Genomic DNA, 27,759 nt, shown 5'->3' with positions numbered 1-27,759 from the left:
TTAATTACACATACTTGACCGTGACTCACTAGTGCAGGCTCCAGCAGGGGTCTGATTCCTGTCCTGTGCAAACTACTACCCACCTATGCGGAGAAAACTAAAGTAGCTGCAGCCTATAACCTCCCGAAGTAGGTTAAATTAATCCCCTGTGTATCCATGACTAGCACCCTCTGTTTCCGGCAGCCATCTTGACTCCTGATCCTGTGCTCTTCATAAGGCTAAGTTTTTTCATATTTCTGTCTGTCTATCGATTCTTTGGTACTCATGTTTTGTATCTGACGAAGTTTTGTATCAGGTCACAATCTTATTTAGCTCGTTTTGCCAATCGAGCTAAAATTATGGCGCAATCTCAATCGTAAGAGCCCTCTACCTCGGTAGGTACAAGTACAGGTACAGTATTTGGGGGCAGAAATTCAACCTTGCATCATTAATAAGCCTTGGGCACTATTAGATTATAAAAATCTCTCAATACGATTATGGGGTCTCTCACTTCCCCCCATTTTCAGCGGGCAATAGGCCTTACAGGCCTAAGGGCCTTCATAGCGACACGATATGATCTGACACTGGGCCCTCAACCTCGGGCTTTGTCTACAACACTAACCCTCCACCGCCTCCTCTGCCTCTGCTTCCGTGTTTTCTCGGCCCTGCCAGTCGGCAGTGTGCAAGTCGCCCTCCTCTATCTCTTTCCCCATGCCCACAATTTCAAGGAGCGAGTGAGCTCCCTCTCGGGGAATCCAACACGGACTTAACGTCCTCCACTTCGCACACTCGGTCCGCTATATATATATCCCACGTCCGTGAGCAAGGCCGTGACCACAGATCGCGCGCCACACCCTGACCGTCTGGAGTCCACACCCGGACCATTTTGGGTAGGGAAGCCCTCCCTCTAGGTAGGGAGGAAGGTGACCCATTAGGGGACATGCACGCACCCTCCCCTTCACTCCAATTTTCAAATTCAAGGGAGGCAACCCCAATTCGGCACTAGCGCCATGGTTACCTCCCTTGCACTGGCATTGCCCTCGCCCACACCGCGGGTGCATGCACGGTCCCTCCAACCTCGGCGGTGGCAGTTCCCTCTAACACTTTCACTTTCACTGCGTTGACGGCCACAATCATCAATTTGATTTTTACGCCGTTATTGTTGTTGGGTTGCGATGAAAGAAAAACAAGCTACAGAAAGTGACAGACCTATTAGTGAGGATGAAAACTTAGTCCTACTCTAAGTGGGTTCTCCGGCAGGCTACTATCACTTCACTTTTTGCCCTTCCGAGCTAGCCGGTCCCTTGCTGATCTAAGACAGCAGGACCCCAAAAATAAATTTAAAAAACCCAAAAATATTAGGGTAAGAGAGGGGGTGGGGAAGAGGAGGGTGGGGGGGGGGGCTAGGGGACCTATTATCTAATTAACTACTGATTGGGGGGCACCCTAGACTTAAAGGTGTCCAAGGTGTCTGCTGCTATTGCGGTTTCAGGCAGGTTGTTCCAGTCACGTATCGCTGGACTCTGCTGTTACCCAACCAGTGGTGGCTCAGACACAAGCCCCAACTGACAATCAGTCGGTTATGGTGGCATCGAACCATGGACTCCCACACGTGACATTACATTTCTCCCTCTACAGTGCGGAAGCATAATAAAGGGGATATTTGCTAAAGAGGCCTCCTCCCCTTCGCCAACTTTTGCGACACCAAGGGAGGCAACTCCGCTTTTGAAACTTGGGCAGTAGGCTATGCAGTTACTTCCCTTGCACTTACACAGCAAGTCAATCTAGCCCCCTTTACTGACCACTAGCGATGTTCTTTTACATTCTCAAAGGACCTTGCTGCCTACCTGAGGGTTTTATGCAGCAACTCCTATCAGCTGCTGACAACCTCTATTTTCCTTCCTCTGTTTCTCAGGCTATGTGCCACTCAAATTTTTGGGCTCTTCACCCCCTAGCAATTGCAGACACATATTGCTCTGCAAGGAACCAACCCACTTACCATTTTTTCTTGACAAACACAATAACAATGAAATAAAACAGATACAATAATACATTTGTTATTGTTAATGATGTATTCTTTAAAAAAATAATAATAATAAAAATAAATATATATATATGTATGTGTGTATATATGTATATATATATATAATAAAATAAATACAAAAAAATAAATAATAATAATTTTTAAAAACAGGGGGGTGGGGGTGGGGGGCACACGCACAAATCCATGCACGCACATATCTCGGTATATATATACATATGTACGTGCGTTTCAGCGATATGTTCATACATTCTCCATATCGACAGGTACCATTACACTTCTTTCTCTATACATTAAGATTTTCTATCTCAACAATACATGCGCATATTTTTCTGCACACTTCTGCACATGAGGCTCAGGACTGTGCATCTACATTCAGGCACAATCTTCACATGTGTAGGTACGTATCTGTTTGACATTTTGCATTACTTTTTCAGTTCACATTCCCATTTACTTGAGCATATCCATGTTTACTACATATATGCTTGTGCATGCATTCTTCCACATTCCCTGACATCATCTCTATCCTATGTACATATTTGTACACATCTTAGTATAGAGTTTCTTCACTCCATTCTGGAGGACTACTACATACGAAGACAACTGTCTCGCGCAAACTTAACATATGCTCTTTCCAATGAGACACTTCCAGGGCTTTCTAGCCTAGACAGGCTATCCCATCATGGAGCCCCAGCCTTCAGTCAAGGGCCTGTCAGAGGATGACTTTGTTGTCACTTTGGAAGCAAGCACCATGTCTTTCAGACATACGGTTGCACCACAAGACCCCGTCACATCCTTCCAGCTTCCTAACATTTCAGCAGAACCTGCATGGTAGACACCTTCATCCCTCAAGCACACAGCAGCTGTTTCCTGATTTACCCATGCTGGTTGGTGTCCTCCTAGAACCAGTATATGATAATCAGTCATGTACGACAATGACCATCAGAACAGCAGAGGAGGCAACTGCTTATAGTAGAGAGTGTTTTGCCCAAGGTGCATCCCCACTCCCTCGATCAAGAGGGCCTTAGAACTGTCACCATTGGGACGGATCCCAAAGGCTAATTAGCCCCCAAAGCTACAGCACTGAAGTCCCAGTGCAATTTGAGTTCTAGTGTGAGAGACATAGTCCTTCATGAAAGACTAAGCTGCAAATGATTTCCATTTGCAATTAAGAAACCACTGATAATACAGCTCTCACTTTGCTGTTGGCCATACTGTAAACGTATGTCAGATCATTGATTTGATGTAACTGGCCAGTACAACACATCTTATGCCACTCTTCTCCCTGCCCCCGCTCGGCTCCATTCCAGACTTAGTACGCACCACACAGCCAGAGGCCTGTCGTGGATCTGGTCCCCTTTCTCACTAAAGAACCTTCCGCGAAAATTTTCCCCATGGAAACCCTCTTCCATTAGGAATTCCACCACAGAATGAGACTCAATGACCTGGAGGCACATGAAGGGCACTCCCACAGCCTAATCCAACCCAACCATTGACTGCCGACAACTTTCTGCTGGTTGCCACACTCAGGAAGAGAAGCCACCAAGCCTTCTGTATGCCCCTTCGTGATGGTACCTACCTGGGCAATTACACAGCCTTGTCACATCCACATATATCAATCACTTCCACTATCGGCCCACAACCGATGTGGAATCATCAGATCAAGCCACATGTGCACCTCCTTGCATTGATGCTCAACCGCACTCAAGTGAGACAACCCTATAGGGTACGTGTTTCCTTCCCTTCCTTTGATTGGAAGGGCTCTCAATAAAGTGTGGATTCAACACACTGACCCCGATTCTCTTTGTGCTGCATTTATCAGCACAGCTGTGGTCCACAGACCTCTCCCACAATACAGCTGCGGGCCTCAGTCTTCTTTGCCCCCACCAATATCCTTAGGTGACACAGTACACCCTATCTCTGAGCCCTATCGCCCCTGGCGAGCTGTGTCACCAGCTCACCCACTCAAACTCAGACCCCTTAGCGCATGCCCCCTCAGCCAGAGCTCACGAAGTCAGAGCATGGTCCTCTTCCCTTGCCTTTGCCTACTCAGCATGGCTACAAGACATGGAGGCTGCTTGCTGGAAAAACCCTGCTACCGTCATTGAATTCTACTTGAGGAACGTCTATCGCTTCAGGGATGATGGCTCAAGAGGCATTGCCTCTGCAGTGGTCACACAACAGGCCATCGCAGCACTCTGACAATAGAACAGATGAGCCCTCCACCTTGTCATGCCATTCTGCACTAGTGAGTCACGGTTAAGTATGTGTAATTAAAAGGAAATTTTCTTCTTAAAATTACGTTTAAGTAACATACTTACCATGACCCACATTTAAGACCCTACCGTTCCTCCCCGCTTTCTGTTCTCCCTGCACTCTGCGCTGGTTGCGGCGAATTGCCATAAAAAGTGGGTGCTAGTCAGGGATACACAGGGGAGGTAACCTACTTCAGGAGGTTATCGGCCGTAGCTACTTTCATTTTCTCCACATAGGCGGGTAGTAGTTTGCACAGGACAGGAATCAGACCCCTGCTGGAGTCTGCACTAGTGGGTCACGGTAAGTATGTTACTTAAACATAATTTTAGGAAGAAAATTTCCTTTATTTAGGTAGCGGCAGTGAAAATTTAAATATTCATTACAATGACTGAAATGTGATTTTTGGCAAACAACATGATAATATAAGAAAATCAAAAAAAAGAGTAAGTGAATATCTTGATTGGTTCTGAAGATATTCCATTTTAAAGATGTGACGATGCGTACATGCTATTAGTACTTAATATTTTCACATTTTCAAAGTCATACTGTACTGTCTATGAGGGTACTGTAATGAAAACTCATATACTTCTAAAAACCATATGATAATGGCATATTGCACAAGAAAAAAATAACACTTCAGCAGCAAAGAAATTGGAAAATATGCCTGTCATAGTAGGGGGAAATAGAAAATCAAGACATGTCAATCTGCACAGAATAGCAACTTTGAAGGTCTACAGCACTGAAAAGAATAGACAGTTGCATTTCATAATAAAATATCTTGCAGAATACATCAAAAAAGTGCACTGAATTTTTTTCAGGCAGGATAATTGAATTTTAAGTATCAGAGTCTCAAACTTTGAAAAATCTTCAATTTGACCAGTGGAAAAAAGACTGTTTATTGGGGTAGCATGCTGCAAAGATGAATATTTCAGTAACTGTCACAAGTAGGACCAGGAAAGTTTGTGTGTGTATTAAGTGAAATGTCAGCTTTCAAAATAAATTAAAATCAACCTTAAAACTTCCATCTAAAGTTTGCAGAAAAGGAATAATACCTGATTTTCTCATATATAGGGGTGCACATTGTGGATGAGACTTCTTCAAAATTTTTGTTTTTGAAAAAAATATTGAAGTTACAGCCACAGTAAGTTACCAGTGGTCTTGGCTGATCAGCTTCTGCAAAATTACTGCAAATTTTTTAACAAATGCAACTTGAGAACATTATACAGAATGGGTTGGTTGATGGGGCATTCCATGACAAAGGTTCCCAGGAGGGAGCAAATATTACTTAAGTTTGTTATAGTGTGCCAGCAGTGTCACCCCCCACCACCCACACTCTGTCCCCCTTCCCTCCCCATCCCTTCACCCCCCCCCCCCCCCCCCCCTCCTTCTTATCTCCTTCCACGAACGCAGCCGACGTAGATGGTGGGACTTCGGAACGAAAGCTAGGGAAAAGTTATGCTAATTCGAACTTTGATCAAGCCGGCTAACATGCCGAGAGTTGTATTGTCCCGTCTCCCCATTCTCTTTGTGACGTAAACGGGTGAACTTGTCATCATAGAATGTGTATAGACAAGTGGGTTGAAGTAGCGAATCAGATCATTCTGTAGCTTGCATTAGTATACACAGTATGTTGGGGGAAGGGATAAAACCAGTCAGCACAGCCAGTTCTTAGCTGTCTCCCAGAAGAACTGACTGACACAGGGTGACTGACTGATCAGTGATGTGAGGAACAAGGAAATCCCTGTTGGGCTGTGAGTACATGACTTGTAATGGTTTTATGTTATGTTGATAACTTAGTTGTGTTGGGAAACTGTTTTGTCAGTGGACAGCCAGTTTAAGTTGATCTTGTGGCTTGTGGAAAGAAAAGGGGTTAATGTGTGAAAGCTACCCACTGAGAGAAGTACTGGCCTAAATCTTTTGAGTCCCCCCCCCCCCTTCTATTTGGTTACAGATATCTTGTTCTATATTTTTTGATGTATTACTTACTTGTTTTGTATATAATAGGTGGTGTTGGTTCAGTGTGGACTGAACAGATCTATGGGCTAACACACTGTCAGTGTGTGTTGAGGGTTTTTCATGTGTGTGTGCACATGGGGGTAACAGCAAGTGTTGTGGAACACATGTTTGATTTGTTGGTAGTTGTGGTAACATGTGTAGGAGTTGTGCTATGTGTCAGTGGTTTACTTTGTTCAGACAAAGTGGGAAAGCACATTTTAATGAGATTAATGAGTTGGTTAACAATGAGAGCACTGAGGGTCAGTGCTATATGGTTGCATATTGCTGTTTACCAGAGGTATGTTGGAAGTAATGATTTCCTTTCATGTACTTGTGTCGGTGGCATACTTTGTGAAGACAAAGAGATTTGTTTGGTAATGGTAGCACACAGTTAAGTTGAATGATGGGTAACATGAGTTGGAACACAGGGTTGTATTGGTCAGTGATATGTTTTGTACACAGTATGGTAATTGGTATGTCACTGCTGGTGGCAGGTAAGCTTGATGAAGCTTGTACCTCACATAGATCTTTGTGTGAGAGTAGTGCATACTGGTGGGCATGTGATGAAAGGTGCTGAAAGGGTGAAGGCCTTTCATGTCAGTGATATCCAGATATTTGAGATTTTATCTGACCTGGGTTTTGGTTGTGTGTTTGTGTTCCAGGTGTGCTGCTTTAGGTTTAGGGTGAATTTTACCGTGCTGCTTATAGGTGCTGCTTTAGGTGTAGGATGATCTTTTTACTGTGTGCTGTATTGTAAAGTAAACACTCTATAAAAACCACTCCATGTGGCCCTGCTATTGATGTGAGGAGAGACTGGAGCGAGTGAGTGCATGATTAGTTGATCCCATATCCCCCCTGTCTTTTCCCCTCTCTCTTCTATCAGAATCGAACCACATAAAACAACAATTTTTACATGTTGTTTGCAAAAATGACAGATATATGAATCTATTTTCTTTCAGCTCTCTAGCTTTTTCTTCCATCCATGAAGTGATGAACTCAGTCATGCATTTCATTGTAGAAGAACCACAATAAATAAGAAATAAAATGTGGATGATGCATCTTTATTTCTTCACAAAATGGCATTCGAGTCACAAGAGAGAAAATGCACACCAAAAAATCTCTTTTTTGGCACTCACAGGTTTCCTGGCATCAGCAATAACATGCTGCTCGCTACCTGAGATGTTCATACTGGCCTTTTTGGATCATTGAATAGGTCTTGCATGCCGTGTCATGAGCAGCCGTTTCTGCAACATGTTAGATACACAGATCAGCTCATAAGAAAGAACAAATGTTATATTCAATTTAAAACATTAAACCATAAACAGAGCTCTCAGTTTAATATATGTTTAGGATTTTGTCAATTTCGGTTTGTTTTTAGTGGGAGGAAAACACTGTGATAACAGAATTATAAAATGGCATACTAACAGGTAAGAATGCATGTCTTAGATATATATATATATATATATATATATATATATATATATATATATATATATATCAAAGTGAATATTTCATTCACAATATGTGCATGGTATTTTGCATTTTATCATTTCATGAATCATCCCTTTGTTTTCTGTTTTATGCAGTCGAGATGCATAGCATATCATGGGTTTCATGAACACACACGCGCACACACACACACACACACACATCATACTCTCAATTGCTGGATCCCAAATAGTGTTATATAGTTTGACTGAACCTGATGTGCAGCTTAGGCTATGGGTGTTATTGTACTGATTTTCTTTTTACAAATTTTAGTTTGTTAAAAATTGGTGTTAATTATTTTAAGAAAGAGGATGTTGACTGCACTGTTCAAATTAATCATATATCTCTTCACATTACACTTTTTTCATACTCAGATATACATACACATACTCACAAGCATACATGTGCAAATGCAAACTTGCTCTCTCTCTCTCTCTCTCTCTCTCTCTCTCTCTCACACACACACACACCTACTCCACTGACAGGAAAGAAATGGGGAAGGGGGATGACTGGATGGAGGAGGTGGTGGGTTATATCACTGTCAGCAGTCAGGGATTCTCAGCCCAAGCAAGTGGTCAATGATTTGGCTCAGTGCCAAGTTTGTCACAACCATTGACAACCTCCTCCCCTCTCCTTACCATTGGTGGGAGATACTCAGAGACAAGTGAGGGGAATGACTATACAAACTCTCAGCAAATTATTAAAGTGAAGTTTGCAGGGGGAGGGGGGGGGGGGGGGCGGGAAGCAGGAGGTTAGTATGAATTGGTGTACTTGTTCTTTTTGGAATGTGAGAGCATAGTATCTATCTGTATATATTAATATAAAGTTTCACAGCTATCGAAGCAAAATGCAACTAGAATATCAGACTTTTGTGTGATGTTGAATGAAATGCTCATTTTATGGAAAAAGAAACCACATCACAATTTTTTACGCACTTATTTAACACTCACCGAGTCTGTAGCAGACGACGCTAATGCTGTCCCGAGCACTTCCGGTTTTAGACCCAGGTAACATTTTGCTTACTAAAGCAAAAATCAATCAAATAATAGTAATTGGAGTTCATGGGCTCCGTTTTAACATGTCCATTTATCATTCTGTGTCAATAGTTTTTGTGTGTTTTACTCAGAAAAAAATAAATCGTGTTCCGATTGAAACACGGTGTCACGTTACGAAAACACTGATGAAATAGATCCAAGCTGCTCAGTTACTGACATCAATCAAAATCCTGATTCAAAGAATTTCAGCTCAATATTGTGCATGAAAGTGCTAAAGACATTCGTTTTCAAAAATGATATAAAACTTACCGATGAAACTGAAGATTTTCTGGAGAAACAATGCCATTTTTGTGTTAGATGAAGTGCCGCTCTCCTGTGTCGAATGTTGATTGGGCCGACGCAGCTGACGAAGAGGGGTACCTGCTTTTGAATCGCTTGAGCAAATTGCTCATGGATCAAAAATCTTAGTTTCGGATACCACTGAAATCAGCAGAAAATGCTCTTTACCGCTCATACAGTATCACGCAGGCTCGGATTTCAATTTCGAACTGCGCGAGGCGTTGAAAGATAGCCGAAAAATTCCCGTATCTTTGCGCTCAGATCTAACTACCCTACTTCGCCCAAGGCTTGGAAAAAACCACACGAAAGTTCTCCTTTAACTTTTGCCTTTCACGGCTCCCAGTTTTTCGAACAGTAACCAATGAATGGAAAACAACGGATGCGATTTTTTCCACTATGTGGTTGAAACTAACTGTGTCGCGCTCAGAAAGACGCCGGCCGCCATTGAACAAGGATCACTATTTTGCGTTACAGTACACTTCTTTTTCTTCTATCCGCGAACTCATTCACGCATTGCATAAAGCAAACACAATAAAAATTAAAAATATGGATGATAAATAATTATTTCAGTTGGATAGTTTTTCACAAAATGAAATCAAATTTGAGAAAATGCACTTCAAAATTAGTCGATTTTTTAGGCGTTCATCGGTTTCCCCGGCATCGGCCATGGGGGCTGCCGCTACCTACTTTATTGTATGGTGATTTAACATGAGTAACACTGGGAGTTTGTAATTGTCTACCACGTACTTGATGCAACAGCTATCATCGTATGGTGGTTTGACAGGAGTTAAACACTGGAGTTAGTATTGGTCAGTCATATATTTGGTGCACATTATCTTATGTCACTGATTGTTGACGGTAAGCTAAATGAAGCTTGTTTTACATCTTTACTTTGATCTCTTTGACAACAGAGTGTACGGCTAGACATTGAGTGTCAGAATGGAGAAAGGTTATCTGTGGAGTTGTTTACTTGTTCAGACAACATAATGATGTTTCTGTTTCATCAATGCAATGATGTCTAGCATATGTTTTGGTATTGATTTAACCTGGGTTTTGATATTGTGTGTGTTCTGGGTGTGCTGTTTAAAGTTAGGGAAATAAACACCTCAATTCATCTTACTAAAAGACCCTGCTGTGGTACGAGGAGAGAGTGGATTGTGCACCTTTCCTCTGCCTGTTATCTTATCCTACCCCTTCCTTCTTCACCTTCTACCCATACAGCCCCCCACCTTTACATACATAGTTATTTATCTATTTTGGGGGTCTTCACAATACCCACTTCCATCATATTTTCAAATGGCTGTATTACTCTCTCTGCAAACATGATCATGCATTAAATATTAGTGTTATGATCGAGTTATGCATACAGTAAGGTAAACTTACTGCTGCACTCAAAAAGTGTGATTTGCTGTGATTAAATCATTTACTGATTCAGTAATATTTTATACTTGAAGGCTTCATCAAAAGACAATGACAGCAGTGACAATAAACTATTCTTAAATGGCACAGAAAGTAAGAGTTATGTCCACTGAATTAGTGCTATCCATCTGACAAAAAATGAAGCTTACACATTGTATACAAGAAAAGACCAAGCATGAAAATTACAGTTCACTGTGTGCCAGTTTCATATCTAACAATTATCAGCTTATATTCCAATGATTTTGTTTTGTGAGAATTTTTTTTTCTGCATATTTAGTCTTCATAAACTGTACATATTTCTCCATGTTGTAAATGTGTGAGTCAGAGTTGTGTCTTGTAACATTTGTATACATTGATAAACATGCAAGTTATTGATGTTTTGCTGTTTTTTTCAGCCACAGTGTCCCCATACTCCTCATTAACTGAAAAAGAAATCAATGTTGTAAAATTAAATGTCAGATATTATTAATGAGTGTGTCTTTTTCACTGTGTGTGTGCACATCGTGTATGTATCACTGTATGCAAGAGACTGAGAATGAGTGTGAGTTGGAATTCAACTGCAGTTTAAAAAAATATTTTGCATTAGCAAACATTCCTTATCTCAGTTGATGTCCAAAAATATGTTGTGTGTTTAGAAATAACACATTCAGTACCTGCAAGTACCAATGTACTTATGGTCGTGTACATGATCTATAAACACAAATAAACCTTTAACTTTCAAATGAATAACATTAAGAGAGCACACCAATTCTATTCTTGTAATACATTATTATCAATTTAGATTAGGTTATACACAGAACTGATCATAAATCTTTGACACAAATCAAGGCATCCCAGATATATGCAATATGTCACTGCCAAGAGCAACTATATCCTTCTTTAGATTTTGAATCAAAACATTCCCATTTTCTCCAAATAACTGATCAATACACGCTGGTCAGGCACTATTGTAAAGTTTGAACCAATATTTAATTGGCTTTTAAAATGATTATCAAATGATAACTTAGACTGAATTATATCGAAATGAAAACAAAATGTTTTGCACCAAGATTGTTATATAAATTGATTTGATACTTCTATTGAAAAATCCACAAACATGCAGTACTAACTAACTGCACTGATGCTTCCATTCATGATTTGATATAAATTTGTCTGGTGGTTTTGCCCATGTCTGTGCAACCCTTTTTGGTCTTTTTAAAAAAATTTTTAATTTAAAAAAAAAAATTGTCTTGCATGTTGTTCTAGCGTTTTGCACTACTCTTTCACTCCCTATGTAAGGAAAATCAGTCATATCAGGGTTTACACACAAGACCAACCAGATTGTCATCACTTTAATGGGGTCACCTTGAAATAGAAAACGAGACTGATGGTAAACTTAAAACTTTATCTGCATATAGTACATGTCAAGCAACAATAACAACTGCAGTAATCACACTGATTGTCAGTCCTTAAAAATGTCACATTTCAGAATTATTTCTCCCTTTTCCTCTGATCTATTATTCATTAGTTTGACACAATTTCTGTGCAAGTACATGCTATGCTTGGTATTGGATCACCAAAGACCAGTCTCAGGTTTCAGTTGTTTTTTTTCTTAGGCTATGCAGTGACAGAATCAAGTCAAACCTTGTTCTAGTTGTGGTGTGTGTGTGTGTGTGTGTGTGTGTGTGTGTGTGTTTACTGAGCTTAAAACGTGACAATTGGTTATAATGAATGTGCAATATGTAGGAAGAATCATGTGCAATATGCAGGATGAATGTACAATGGAATATGTCTAATGCTAACGTCCATATTCTAAATTTATCTCTTTAATAATTACGATGTAATAATTAATTGCAATGTTTTTAAAAGCGAATATGTGAAATGCTTTTATTTGAGAACATAAATATGTTTATTACTCTTGTTTAATCAAGTTATCCGCGTGGGGTGGGGTGGGGGGGGGGGGGGGGGGTGCAGGTGTGTGCTGATTATCTGGTTGTGGTTTTCCGCAATTCATCTTTATACTTATCTGTCTGTTATAATCAGTGTGCAGTATAGTAGGCTATGTTTATAATTATATTCAAATAATGTTTCTTAATTCTTTCGGTTTTTACATTAAGAATACTAGTTATTACCTGCAGTGTGTGGATGTATGTATGAAACGATGTATGTGATATTTTTTACATTTGTATCTTCGTAATATTTGTAGGGGCTGTTGTTGGCTTTTACAGTTATGGTCCCCATGTTGTTTACTTGTCTATGTTGTGATAATGCACCTGACCAAATTTCTCCAGTTGGAGATAATAAAGTTATTCTTATCTTATCTTATCTTATCTGTACGAGCTCAATTATGAGGACTGGGGAAACAAATCATCCAAAGATAGTTTTGAAGCATAACCAGCTATCAAAAATGTATAAACATACCAATGGTATTGATAATTCAGTCATAATGAGCAATACATATTATGATCTTAAACTGAGAAGTTTTTATAATATTTTAGACAGTCAACAGCAACAAAAACAAAGTATCATTAAACACAAAAATAGAAACTGTGCTCTGCTCTACTTTTTAAAGTCACTTTTGTTTTGAGCTGGACGAGTTTGTAAACTTTATTTTTCCAGCAGGTTCAACACTGTGAGTTCCTGTAGATCACTTGTGAGGAGTTTTTTGGTGTCATATACTGTACCATGTCAAACTGATGCAAACTAGGCCTATTGGTTTGCTCTGCTTGGCCAAATTTCGCGCGGCTAACGGTGAAAAGACGGGCCCACCCGCTCTCAGCCAATCAAACGCCTCTAAAAACTATAAGCGCTTAATCATTCCTTTGGCCAAGGCTCTCCACGCCATCTTGTCAGGTTTACGCTCTGTCTCGTCTTACGCTTTTTTCGGCTATTCAGCGTATCCTTTTGGCCTTATTTTGTTGCATGCGGCTTGTGTTTATTGTATTCTTACATTCTGTGTACTCGATTCGACTCGGCACCCTCGATTCGTTCGATTTTTTCTGCCTCTAAGTCGATCCTGTCTTTCCTTTCTCTGTTGGGGGTCGGATTTTCGCTGGGTGCCTAAGCGCGGGTTCCATGCCTCGTGTGCCATACCACGAAGGCAGGGAATCATGATGCTGGGATTGAGACTCGGTAAGAGACTCTCCCAGGCCCGGAGCTCATGATTCCTCCCGATACGGACCGCGGCGATGCGTCGTTAGACGCTGATCGCGGAGGCGACGTTCGTACCAGTAAAACGGTCATGAAGGGGACCGGGGGGAAAGAGGTACGAGCGTCGCCTCCCGAGGTGTCCCAGCGCGAGGCAGGGAGAAGGGTGAATGGCAAGTCATCTCCGTGCTGTGGGGACTCGCAGCTAGGCGCGGACTCCCAAGGGGAGGCCGCGCCCGGCCATTACCCGGGTCCCCACTCGGAGACGGCCCTCACGTGCCCCATTGTTGTTCCCCCTCCTCCCTTCTCTGTCGACCCCCCTCCCCCACCTCCTTTTGGGGGGGGAGAAAAATTTGGTTCCGGGGGGGGATCTCTACTTTGCCCACCCCGGACCAAGCCACCCCAGTCTCCCCACGGGAGGGGATTCGGGGCGCGTGGCAACCTGCTCTGCAGGTCTTCCCGCTATCCGGCCGGTCTCCCCTGCTGGGGGAGGCCCGTGCGTGTCAGGCGGTTCCGGGCAGTCAGCCCGCTCGTCTTCGGGCGGGACTGACACCCAAGTCGGACCTGACCTCCCTCCGACTTGGCCAGGTTGTTCCCTTCATGGAGGTCAACGCACCAGTGACCCTTGGGGTTCGGGTCACAGTATGGCTGGTGCCCACGGGTGGTTACCCCCATTCTACCCGTACTGGGGTGCACCTAGGGTGCACACTGGGTTGCCGGGAGCACCAAGGGCCAGCCCCTTGTCCGCTCCCCACCGGACCCAACCCAGCACATCTCACAGGGTGACACACACAGCCCCGACAAGTGGGATCGACTTCTTGTCGGTCAGGTCGAGCTATCTTCGTAATATTTGTAGGGGCTGTTGTTGGCTTTTACAGTTATGGTCCCCATGTTGTTTACTTGTCTATGTTGTGATAATGCACCTGACCAAATTTCTCCAGTTGGAGATAATAAAGTTATTCTTATCTTATCTTATCTTATCTGTACGAGCTCAATTATGAGGACTGGGGAAACAAATCATCCAAAGATAGTTTTGAAGCATAACCAGCTATCAAAAATGTATAAACATACCAATGGTATTGATAATTCAGTCATAATGAGCAATACATATTATGATCTTAAACTGAGAAGTTTTTATAATATTTTAGACAGTCAACAGCAACAAAAACAAAGTATCATTAAACACAAAAATAGAAACTGTGCTCTGCTCTACTTTTTAAAGTCACTTTTGTTTTGAGCTGGACGAGTTTGTAAACTTTATTTTTCCAGCAGGTTCAACACTGTGAGTTCCTGTAGATCACTTGTGAGGAGTTTATCAGTGTGCAACTGCAAGGTGGTGGTGGTGGTGGTTTTTTACATGGAGAAGGATTACCTTTTCATGTATTCAAACTACCCCTCCTTCCACTGATCCCATCACAAAGCATCTTATTGTTGTCAAAGATTCATGCTTGTTTCTGAAACGATCTTCTGTTCAGCTTTAAGTTTCATCAAGTTCATTTATTCCAATTCACTTATCTAAGTCATAATGATTTTGTTTGATGTTTCCGTGGCATTTTACTCCGTACTCCATACTTTGTGTCATTCAAATCACTACAAGAAGCTTTTATATTACCTCCACTGCTGTTGTGAAACAAACACACATTAATTAGGTCATACTAAAATTGAACACATGTAAACACAACTCATCATTGATTTCGAAAGTTGAACTTGGCAGCTTACCAGTTTTGCCCGTCAGTCAGCGTTCACGGCAAGCGTTATCCGTGCCCATGTTTTCTTCCTCAGATGTTTGCAGTCTTTGCTGTTTGTGTCATCCTGTAGTCTGTATGCAGCACTTCCAAACTTACTGCATTTTGATGCGATATATAATTATTTTTTATGATTTTCGATGTCTTGAGTTTCTTCGTCTGCAAGCAGGAAATGACAGGAAAAACTATCTGTGTGACAGGAAATGACTGGAAAACGTATCTGGCTGACAGTTTCGTGTATTCCCGAAGATAAAAATAGCGTACCTTACTTGGTTGTAAGCGTCTTGAAAAGCTTCATGCGTACCGACATTCCGACAACGGAAGTAGGGAACTATGAAGTTGCCAACTATGGCGAAGTTGTTAACTACGATAGTAGGGCGAAACAATTAGGCCAGGAAATTTAGATTAAAATTTGCGTTCGGTCAAAATGTCTGCAACAAAACCGTTCCTTTTACGATAAAACAGAATAAATCATATTGATAACACTGATATAAAGTTGGCCACTATAGGGGGGCGGGAACATAGGTAGATTTTGATTTTTAATGACCAGAATCGAATATTTTTATTACTTCTGCCTGTGCGAGAGCGCCTTACAAAGAGTCGCAAGGCAAGCACAGGCGAAGGTTACGATCTGTGAGCAGGTCACTGAATCTGAACAATAAGCTAGGAACAGAGCTCTTTCGGGTCAAAAGGAAGCAAACATTTTCAATTTCATGAATTTATACTAAAGTGGTAGAAGACGCAAATCCGCTTTTATGAATGTTTTCCAGTTTCCCACCATTCATGACATATCATAAAGAATGAAATCCGTATTATACCGACTGGAAAGGTGAATTTACAAAGGCAGCACGGGATCATTTAGTTCGTAAGTACAATTTTGTTGATATTTTACGCAATGCACAACTTGGATATACTCCATGCTCCGCTTATTAACGTGTAGAATATGAATATCTAAATATGTGTTAACCCGTTTCGGTTTCAATAAACATTATCGGCGCTATGTCCAGACAATAAACTGGGAAAGTACGGAGGGCAGATGATGGCAAAATTGAACATCATGTCTTGATGTGAAAAGAACGGTATGAAATACATATTTTTCTTTGGAAATGAAGCGGTATTTGCAAATGTGACTCACGAATCCTGGCGCAGTAGACGTCGATTTAGCGTGGGATATAAATAATAATCAAAATGATAACAATGGATCATAAATTTTATAAATGATTATGTAAAACTTTCTTGTAACACGTGTAACATTGAATCCAAGTTACCTAAACTAACTTTCCCGACGCAGATGTTTGAATTACTGGATTTATAATAATGATAGTAATGAATCTATCACGTGATCCTTAGCCAATGCAATGCATTCAAACAAAGCCTTTGCAAAATTATGTATTTTATTAATGAATACCTAAAACCTTATGACATATGTGACATGGAACCCAAAATACCTGAACTAACTCCCCCACCCTGGATGATTTTATTTTTCAGAAACACTACAGGCACTCCATTTTCACATCAATTCTCCCCAGTGTTTCGTTCCACACTTCGTCTGTCTTGTGAACTGATAAACAAGTTTACATCATTTCATGGTAAAACTTCACCAGACAGCAAAAACCAAAATCAAGGTAATTTAAGGGGCTGATTTTCTGCTTTGAACTTTCTTGTTTGGAACTTTTGATGCAACAAAGTCTTCAACTGAAAACAGTCTTACTGAACTACATGCGTTGACTTGGTTCGAAATCTTACGCCAGTATCCGTATATTACCGCATCTCGCCATGTGTCAGAAACAGTGATTGTGTCTAAACTTAATAGGATCAGAGATAAAGTACAAACAAACCATAACAACGACAAAATTAACATACACAGTTTTATTGTTGTTGTTGTTGTTGTTTTTAATATAGCAACCACGGGGTGCGAATGAACATATCAGAGATTTCCGTGTAACATATGTACATCTCACACGCTGTCGGAAACAACACATTCTCTGAATCTGTGTTCAAACACACACGACTGAAGGGTGTTTGTCAAACCGATTTACGCTTTCCCGCAATGAATCCGCATGATTTATGTGGAAACAGTTCTAAATTTGTTTACATGTATATTTTTATTGGGTCGTTTACATGCACTGAAGTAACACAGAAAAGCGGAACTGAAAATTAATATGCGACGTCGATTGCATTTAAATAGTTGAACAGTCATTTTTTTTTCAGAAAGTGAGTGTATGTGCTGCAGAAGATAGATGTGTTGACCACCTGTTGCAAGTAAAGAACGTGTAGCGTATTCATGAATGTGCTTGCCTTTGAATGAATAAAAATACGTCAAGAGGAATGGGTTGTTTACGTCTGTAACGCGGGTTTTTTTGCGTAATATCTCAAACTTAATGTACCATTTTTACTGATGACCAATGTTTCATTATCACAACGAATGAATATAGATCAGGTCTGTATGTACTGGATTTTAGTCAGGTTTGTACTTATTTGTTTCTGACAACTTCATGTTTAGACACATTGCCATGTCACAAAATGGAGCCGAAATTTTGGATGTTTTTAATAATTTTCAACACATTTAAGACACAAGAACAAACCATATTCTCACAAAATTGTTCCAGACATTTCTCTAATGAATTGCAATCCTGATAACATGTGAAACATTTGAATAATCATTGTAAACACATGTTTATACTGAATCAGACTGAGAGACCCCCATTTCCAACAAAGTTCTGGAGACTGACCCATTTTCATTTTCCAGGCAGTCTTTGCTCTTCATGACTATCTGATGCACTTCATTTTGCCACCTTCATACTCCAGCCAGATACATTTTCTTTCCCATGCTAAACCAACGTGTCTACTGCGGCAGGGTTCGTGAGCCACATTTGCAAATACCGCTTCATTTCCAAAGAAAAATATATATTTCATACCGTTCTTTTTACATCGAGACATGATGTTGGTCGATTTTGCCATCATCTGCCTTCCATGCTTTCTGAATTAACTGTCTGGACAGTGCTCCAACAATGTTCATTGAAACAAACCTAGTAAACAGGTATTGAGATATTCATATACTACACGTTGATAAGCAGAGCATGAAGTATTTCCAAGTTGTGCATTGCGTAAAATGTCAACATAATTGTTCCTGCGAACTAAATGATCCCGTGCTGCCTTCTTAAATTCACCTTTGCAGTCAGTATAATACCGATTTCATTCTTTATGAAATGTCAGGACTGGTAAGAAACTGTAAAACATTCATAAAAGCAAACTTGAGTTTACCAATTTAGTACGTAATAGATGAAATAAAAAATTTTGTTTCCTTTTCACCCCAAAGAGTTCTCTTATTTTCTGTACGGTATCTGTCATCTGCCGCAGTGACCTACTAACGGAGGTATAGGACAGCATCAGCGCGGCAGCAGTCAGCCACAAGTACTGTACCGCGCTAAACGCTTTCCTCTGGCGACCCCTTATACCGCGCTTGCGTAACCCTCACTTGCTCATGCCTTGCGGATCTTTGTAAGGCGCTCTCTCATGGCCAAATTTGTGAGAAATAATTATTAAAAATCAAAATCTAATCATGTTCCCGCCCACCTACAGCGGTCAAGTTTATATCAGCGTGATCAGTATGATTTATTCTATTTTATCGTGAAAAGAATGGTTTTGTTGCAGACATTTTGACCATTTTTGTATCTGTCCTGGACTAAATGGGTCAAACTGACCTGTAGGTGGTGACTGGTCCTTTGATGGAAGAATTTCCCTATGTTTTGGGCCCTAGGCTCTTCTTCATGGGGAGAAAAGTAAAGAATGGGGAAGAAAAGACAGGACAAAACCAAGACAGAGGTAAAACTAAAAACTGTGAGATGTAATCAAAAAGAAAAAAAGGACAAAAAAAGAGAAAAAGGGGAGCAATATTTACAAAGGAAAAGAAGGGGGGGGGGGCGGTTAAACACTGGGGGTGAGGGGGGGTTGTGGAGGGGAGGAAAAGAAGGGTTGTGGTTTGCCAAAAGATGAAAAGGAGTAAGAGTGTGTGTGCTGGTCAGTGTGTGTAAGGGGAGAGAAAGAAAAAGAGAGGGGGGAGAGAGAGAGGGAGGGAGAGACAGAGACTGGAGGAGAGAAAAAGTGGGGGAGAGAGAGAATGTGTGTGTGTGTGTGTGAAGGTGGATTGCAGGGGGACAGGAGCAGTGAAAAGAGAGGATAAAAGAGAGAGAAGAGGGCCCAGAGGCCAGGAAATTTAGATTAAAATTTGCGTTAGGTCAAAATGTCTGCAACAAAACCGTTCTTTTTACGATAAAATAGAATAAATCATACTGATCACACTGATATAAACTTGACCACTATAGGGGGGCGGGAACATAGGTAGATTTTGATTTTTAATGTCCAGAATCGAATATTTTTATTACTTCTGCCTGTGTGAGAGCACCTTACAAAGATTCGCAAGGCAAGCACATGCGAAGATTATGCAAGCGCGGAAAAAGGGGTCACCAGAGGAAAGCATTCAGCACGGTACAGTACATGTGACTGACTGCTGTTGCGCTGATACTGACCTATACCTCTGTTAGTGGAACACCTCAGGCAGACAACAGATACCATACAGAAAACAAGACAACTCTTTTGGGTCAAAAGCAAACAAACATTTTCAATTTCATGTATTTTATTCTACATTGGTAGAAGACGCAAATCTTGCTTTCTGCACACATTACATGTTAAATAAATAAGATAAACATTAACTGCAGACAGTTATCATCAATAAACATACAAAATGTAGACTTACGGAATCAGTCAAAATCAGTGATGTCAGTCAGGTCCGGCACTGGTGAGTTTGCACACCTTACAAGTTACTGAACAAGAAAGTCCATGCTTCTTACAACTGCATCGCCTGGAGTCACAGTCTGTTTTGCAGTTACATCGGATGCTGTGAAGCAAAGCCTCTGGAGCTGGCAGGAGATCAGTCTGATGAGGACATAGACAGCCCTTGAGAAGATACCACCCCCAATCCTCTGGATTCATTCCACAGTCAATATCATGCCACTGCTGCACTTGCAGATAAACATGCATGGAGTGGTATTTCAATGCAGCTGAAGTTGGGGGAAGTGTATGAACATGAACAAATGTTGATCTCATTGACACCTTCTCACAGAATCGTTTGTACCAAAGGACATCAAGGCTGTCGGCAGGACTGCCATTGTAGAAGGAAACAACAGCACGCTCTCCAGCAAAAATAGATGCTTCACTGTTACAGAACACTTCTGCTTGCTGTTGAAAGATTCTGTCATCCAGAAGTTTTTTCAGTGCTGCTGCCTTGCCAATCCCAAACAAACGTGAGGTTGTATCACAACCTGTTATGGCATGTGCAAACAACAACCGTCTACAAGTCTGCATTCCAAGCACCTGTTGCAGCCACTGAATGTTCCATACTCAATTCTTTTTAGTCTTTGACTGTGTGCCAGACCTGAATGTGATGTTGTGGGACACAGGGCTGGTATGATGACACAGCAGTATGAGAAGGTCTGTATCTTACCCTACAACAACAATGGGCCGACTTTCTCCACACCTGACAGCTGTCTGAACAATCAGACCATCTGCATCCACATCACTGTGGACTGTTCTTTGTCCCTGGCTTTGTAACCTGTCACTAAGCATCATGAAAAAACGTTGTTTATTGACTGGGTTAGCAAGAAATTCTTTCTTTCTTTGTTGAGACAGCCATGTCAGGTGTGAAATTTACTGCTGTGCCCATGATTCCTCCTGTCTGTCGAAGATAGGTCATGCTCTTTGTTGAAGGGCCTAATCCATATCCATCGAAAACAATAATGGAGTCGGTATAGTGTCTTTTGACAAAATCTCTGTACATGGTGCAGAGTTCATGAAAAGTTGAGCCTTGAGGCCATGGGAGTCGATGCAAAAGTGACCCACCATCCAAGACATGTTGTGGCTCTTCATCCAGCTGTGGCATTGTGTCAGGTCTTGACGACCTGGAGTGGCAGGCAGTAAATAATAAAATTAAAGGCTGGCTCCCACCAACAATCACACCAACAAAATAAGCAATTTAACCTTTTATTTCCCTTCATACAACACGTGCACAGCCCACTTAATCACACACTCAACACTCAGCCTTCTCGTTCGCTTCCGACGTAATGGTAACTTCAGCACACTCCACACTAAACCCACAATCTTTCCACGCAATCCTGCGAGCAACAATCTCAATGCCTGGTTGATAACCTCTCAACCACCACATACATAGGTCACCAATCAAAGAACATTCACAATCCAGCTTCCCCTACCACACGTTGGACCACTCACACAGGGAGAATGTACAGGGGTGGGATAGATCTAGACGGTAAAACAAAATATGATTAGGCAAATCCAGCCAGAAGAAAAGGTTATGGGGCTATGTACAGGAACGGAGATGCACAATGGGAATTTCACGCATCCAACGTCCGCCGACGCCAGCTGGCCATGCTTTCCCAGGACGACGAACACAAAAGGGAACTGGCTCACACCCCGTGCTTCACAGTCTCTGGTGACAAAGGAATAACACCGTTCTTCGCCGCACAGCAACGTCGTGCTAGTAACGCAAGATGTAGCTCACCCACAGCAATGCGTAGTACCCCAGTCCCAAAACAAACAACACAATCCTTCAGCACACTTCTAACAAGTGCTTCAGGCACAAGGAAAACAAGGAATAGTCCATCACCTCTGGACACAGTACCACCATGCACTAAGTCACATCCTAAACACATGGAGCAAAATACGCCTGCCTTCCGCAGGGAGCACATGCATAGGTATTCTCTTTTAACTACTCCCCACGCAGAACTCTAAGATAACGTCCCAGACAACGAAAACCTATTCTGATTGGTTAAAATATACTACAGCTGATTGGTTAAAATACACTACAGCTGATTGGTTGACCGTTCATCCACCTTACATTCTGATTGGTTAAAATACACTACAGCTGATTGGTTATACACAAGTCTATTTACAGATCTAGACTCTTGCACTCGCTGCCTAACTTGGCAACAACCACACTAGCATTTGGCGCTTAGCACTGTCTCAGTCCTGACATACCCCCCTCCTATGATATCAACACCTTTGACATCGTACCAGACGTACAGCAAGTAGACAGCGCTGTCACTACGTACTGATATAACTCACCCCCCTCCTACGGTACCAACCCTTCTACTGGTACCACAAAATGGACAGCTACAATCACAATAGTATCCATCCATCAGCACTCCTTTTGCAACAGCACAATCACAACCCATATCGACTGAGATAGTCTGCTACTGCATTCTGGCTTCCTGGGATCGCTTCAACCCTGAATTGAAAGGGTTGGAGCTGCAAGGCCCAGCGCATCACTCTCCCACTTGCCGACTTGACTCTCTCCAGGTGTTGGAGTGGCGAGTGGTCTGTCTGGACCACGAACTCTGTCCCATACAGGTAGCGGGCAAACTTGTTGACTCCCCATACCAGTGCCAAACACTCCTTTTCAATGATGGGGTAGTTCTTTTCGGCCGGGAGTAACTTCTTGCTTGCACACGCCACTGGATGCATCTCTCCGTCATGAACCTGCAGAAGGATGGCTCCTACACCAGTTTCCGACACATCTGTCTGTAGGACAAATGGCTTGTTGGCCACTGGTAACCTACACACTGGCGCAGAGCATAACTTGTCCTTCAGCGCATCAAATGCTTCCTGGCATTCGTCCGTCCATCTCACCTTCCTGGGTTCTCTGCCCTTCGTCAAGTTGGTGAGGGGCAAGGCTATGTCAGCAAATCTGGGAATGAACTTCCGGTAGTAGCCTACCAATCCTAAGAAGCTTCTGACCTCCTTCTTCGTCTCCGGTCGGGGCGCCTCCCTGATCTTCTGCATCTTTTCAAGCGTGGGTTGGATCTTCCATCCCCAACGCGATGTCCCAGGTACTCCACCTCCTGGCATCCCAGCTCACACTTGGATGGTCTTGCCGAGACATGACATTCCCTCAGACGCAGAAACAATTTCCTCAACGTCTGAAGATGCTCCTCCTTGGTTTCTGTGGCAACCAACACATCGTCAATGAAATTGTCGATGTCTGGCGTCTGGAGAGGAAGGATAAGCCTCCGCATCATGCGCGTGAAGACTGCTCCTGAGGTGCACAATCCAAACGGCATGACTCGCCATTGGTAGCACCCTTGATGTGTCACAAACACCGTTTTGGGTCGATCCTCCTCTGCGACCGGGATCTGCCAATACCCTCTCGCCAGGTCGATCTTACTCAGTACCACCTTGTCTCCGAGTTTTGCAAACAGATAGTCGATGTCAGGAATGGGCTCTGTGTCAAACTCCACTACCTTATTGAGCGTCCGATAGTCGACACAGAACCTGACCTTGCCATCCTTCTTTTTGACGAGCACAGTGGGTGATGCATATGAAGAAGTCGATGGCTCGATCACCCCCAGCTTCAGCATCGCATCTATCTCCTTTTCCACCACCTCTCGTTGTGAGAACGGCACTGGGTAAGGCTTGCAACGCACTGGCACGTCTGTCCATAGATTGATCCTACACTCCTCGAGCATGGTGCACGTCGGTAAGTCGGTGAACACATCGTCAAACTCCTCCACAAGCACGCGAAGTTGTTCCGCAAACTCCGGATCCTCAGTCTCGATGACCACATCATCGACACCCTCCGTTGCCTCCAGTGGAATAAGAGGTATGTCATCACTCCTCACCGAGCACTCCTCCCCCTCTGGGTTTGGTTCCAGTACAATTGCTTGCATGGCTGGTTCTTCTTGGTTGGTTTCTTCACATGGCACGTGCTTCTTAAGCATATTAGCATGCCACACTGTCGTGCCTTGGGGCATTTGGATTTTGTAGTCCACCTCCCCTAGTCTCTCAACGACCTGGTATGGTCCTTGCCACGTCAGCTCAAGCTTGTTATGCTTGGTGGGGCGGAGCACATACACTCGGTCATCTGGGTCGAAAGTCCTCTGCCTGGCCTTGCGATCGAAGTACCGCTTGTTAGTTCCTGCAGCCTTCTTCACTGCTTGTCGTGCAATCTCACAGGTCTGTGCGATGCGATTCCTGAGGTCAACCACATACTCTGCTACAGTACAGTTTTCCTCCTCTTCTCCTGGCGTCTGGAGAGGAAGGATAAGTCCATCCTTCTTTCAAAATGGATAGAGGTCCTCGCACCTGCCTGCCATAGAGCAACTCAAACGGGGCAAACCCCGTGCTCTCTTGCGGTGTCTCACGGTACGCAAAGAGCGCAGCTGGAATCCACCTGTCCCACTCAGTAGGCTTGTCCATGGCCAGCTTCCGGATCATTTTCTTGAGTGTTCCATTAAATCGTTCCACGACTCCATTGCATTGAGCATGGTAAGGTGTAGTAGTCTCTCCTTTGATCCCCAACAACCTATGGACTTCTCCCATCATGTTGCTGGTGAACTGGGTCCCCCTGTCTGTAAGCACCGTCTTAGGTACTCCGGTGCGACACCACAGTCCCCACAGCGCCTCCGCCACAGTCACAGTGTCTATGTTCTTGAGTGGCACTGCGTCAGGATACCTGGTGGTATGGTCAACCTGCACCAGCACGTATCTATTCCCACGTGACGATGCTGGGCGTATGGGTCCCACAATGTCCACTCCCACCTTGTCGAACGGGTTTTCAGGAATGGGCGTTCTCATCACGGGTACTGGTGGTATTTGCCCCTTATCCACAGTTTTTTGACACTGTGGACATGACCTGACGTATCTCGCTATGTCCCCACACATACCCGGCCAATAAAAGTCTCGGGCAACTCTCTGCTTCGTCCTCCTCACTCCCATGTGTCCTGCCATAGGCGCATCATGTCCCAACTGCATGATCTGTTGTCGTAAGTGCTTGGGTACCACAACTTGCGTAGTCTCCTGGTGTTTCGAACGGTAGACTCTTTCCAACACTCCTCTCTTGCCAACTCGAAACGACGCATGACCATCCCCTACGCGAACTTCCACTTCCTGTTCCGCTGCTTTCCACGCTGCATCAAGCGATGCGTCTTCTTGTTGGCTCTCCACCAACACCAATTGCTGCTGTGTCATATCCTCAATGCCCAATCTGACCGGCAATGGTTTGGCTTCCTGTTGCTCAATTTTCGCCTGGGCACGGGTCTGCACAGCCATGACGTACTCTGAGTTCGCGTAGACAGGAACCTTGATAGGCTCATCGCCCCAATGTTTGGCAGCCCAGTTTCCCACAAGAACTGCAACTCCAGGGTCGCAGAAAACTAGCACGGCCATTCTACCCTTGATAAAAGGCGAGTCGAACTCTACCTCTGCAATCGGCACTTCATGCTTCGCTCCCTTTTCAGCTAAAGTCACCACACAGGTCTGGCCCGTGTATTGGTTGGGTGAAACCAAATCTCTGGCCACAACTGTGTGCGTAGCTCCTGTATCCCTGATAGCCTTCACAGCTGTGCCGTTGACGGTCACAGTACATCTTGGCGTGTAAGGCTTCTTTGCACACTGGATGCAGAGTACAGGTGGTCCTCTTAGACTGGATTCCTCAACCTCCGGTACAGTTGCTTTCACCCTTCTTACTCCCCCCGTCGCGTCTGTCCTCGTTCCCTTCTTGTCCCTCTCAGGACACACTCTTGCAATGTGTCCTTTCTTTCCACAGGTGTAGCACTCGAGGTCTCTTCCACTCCTGCCATATGATGTCTTTCGATCCTTCCCGTCGCTTTTCTTATTCCCATCCTCACTACCTACTTCCTGTTCCGCTACAGTTACGGTAGTCTCCTTGGTCTTATCCGTATCATTATCCTTCCCCTTCACTCCTGATCTCTCTTTCCTTTCGGCAAGAATCCCTTTGGTGGTGACCTTAGCATCCATGATGACCGTGGCTCTATTAGCCACTTCCGAGGCCGATCCGGGTTCTGTTTCGATAACCCGCTGGCAGACATCTCCTGGTAGTTGCTCATATATCCTCTCTTGCAGGAACAGATCCAAGACGTCTGTAGCGTTATTTAGATCCTTGTTGGCTGACGTACACCATTGACGGAAGCATGCCTTCAACCTCTCCAGCAGTTGAGTAAAGCTTTCCTCGGCCCTAACCTTCATGTCCCTGAATTTCTTGTGGTACGAATGAGCGTCCAGCCTGAAATATTTGAGTAAGGTCTGTTTGACCTCCTCATAAATTGCCATATCATCCGGCGTCATCTGCAGCACAGCCTCTCTAGCCTTCCCACGTAGAACGGCTACCAACCGACATGCCCACGCAGACTTCTCCCACTGGCATAGTGTAGCTACACTCTCAAAATGCCTAAGGTACTCATCCACGTCACAGTCATCAGTCATCGGTGACATTGCTACATCCTTCCTATCCCCTCTTTTATTCTTCCTATCTATGGCTTCCATCTCTGCCTGATGTTTGCCTCTTTTCAACTCCAGCTTTTCCCTTTCTCTGTCCTCCTGATTCCTCTGACGTTCTCTTTCAAGTTCTACTTTCTCCCTTTCTAACTCCACCCTCTCTTTTTCTCTTTCCGCCTCTTCATTCGCTCTCTTCTTTTCCAACTCCACCCTCTCCTTTTCTCTTTGCGCCTCTTCATTCGCTCTCTTCTTTTCCAACTCCACCCTCTCCTTTTCTCTTTCCGCCTCTTCATTCGCTCTCTTCTTTTCCAACTCCACCCTCTCCTTTTCTCTTTCCGCCTCTTCATTCGCTCTCTTCTTTTCCAACTCCACCCTCTCCCTTTCTAACGCCAACTGCTCATCTTTCCTCTCCTGTTCTTTCCTTGCCTCCTCCTTTTCCCTTGCCACCCTATTCTTAGCTTCCTGTAAAGCGAGGAGCGCTATCTCCATCTCTGCTTTCTCTTTCACCTTCCTGAACTCTGCCTGTTCCATTTCTTCTTGCAGCACTTGTTTCCTGGCTTGGGACATCGTCTCAGAGCCTACTTCCATACTCCCGGACTCTATTGTGGGCTTTTGCTCTACACTCTTCTTCACCGTATTTTGATCGTGTGACTCTGCCATTTCTTCTGTGGTCGCTACTCGTTCTCGACCTGGCTGCTTCCTCAAACTCTCCTTCAACCACTGCTCTCGAGTCCTTTCCGTCATCAACCAACTACCCGCCTGACCCACCAGACCCTCTGGGTATGTATATAAAACAAAATAAATAACTAAATAATAGGCTAACTCACAACCAACCTCTGAAACAATCCACCCAGTACTTCAAGCTCTATTTATAGAAGCTACTACGCCTGGTGACCACAACCCAAAGCACAACGTCACTTTCAGTTCCCTTACCGAATTACGTAAATTCAGCTACACATCAATCTGCCGACAAATCAAATACCCCATTTATCAACTACCACCAGATTGATCAGAATCACTCGGTACGCTGCTGGCACTAATAGCCCATACAGTTGGTGTGTTTGTGTGCATG

At 43.2% G+C, this 27,759-nt stretch overlaps 2 protein-coding genes across 4 annotated transcripts in view; both read right to left on the bottom strand.

The window, feature by feature from the left end:
* Positions 1-15,555, bottom strand: part of LOC143297771 (uncharacterized) — a 61,497-nt gene extending 45,942 nt beyond the window's left edge. Inside the window, exon 1 of one of the 3 annotated variants that reach the window (XM_076610248.1) lies at positions 15,358-15,555. Coding sequence is in view for 1 of the 3 variants with exons in the window: in XM_076610245.1 (XP_076466360.1) it covers positions 602-692 (91 nt within the window). In the remaining 2 variants the exon portion in view is untranslated. Of the gene's footprint in view, positions 1-601; positions 961-15,357 lie in introns of those variants that run through there. The other 2 variants (XM_076610245.1, XM_076610247.1) reach the window with 2 other exon arrangements.
* A 6,450-nt stretch (positions 15,556-22,005) lies between these two features.
* Positions 22,006-27,431, bottom strand: LOC143298275 (uncharacterized). Its single transcript, XM_076611092.1, has 4 exons — positions 24,537-27,431; positions 23,273-24,481; positions 22,733-22,976; positions 22,006-22,064 (listed from the first exon to the last, which is right to left on the bottom strand). Exons 1-4 carry the CDS (start codon positions 27,429-27,431, stop codon positions 22,006-22,008), a joined length of 4,407 nt encoding a protein of 1,468 aa, XP_076467207.1.
* Between the last annotated feature and the right edge of the window lie 328 nt (positions 27,432-27,759).

This window comes from Babylonia areolata, chromosome 23, assembly GCF_041734735.1.
Source record: "Babylonia areolata isolate BAREFJ2019XMU chromosome 23, ASM4173473v1, whole genome shotgun sequence".
Taxonomy (NCBI): Eukaryota; Metazoa; Mollusca; class Gastropoda; order Neogastropoda; family Buccinidae; genus Babylonia; species Babylonia areolata.
The sequence above is the reverse complement of the archived record's forward strand: the minus strand, read 5'-3'. Positions and strand labels throughout refer to the sequence as shown.

Bases quoted from the DNA above. Each gene is read 5' to 3' on its own strand.
- LOC143298275 (XM_076611092.1), bottom strand. From the start codon at position 27,431: ATGACGGAAAGGACTCGAGAGCAGTGGTTGAAGGAGAGTTTGAGGAAG. The intron at 24,482-24,536 runs GTGCGAGGACCT...CTTCCTCTCCAG, and splicing joins AGTTGCTCTATGGCAGGCAG to ACGCCAGGAGAAGAGGAGGA. The intron at 22,065-22,732 runs GTGGGAGAGTGA...TACTGTGTCCAG, and splicing joins GGAGAGAGTCAAGTCGGCAA to AGGTGATGGACTATTCCTTG.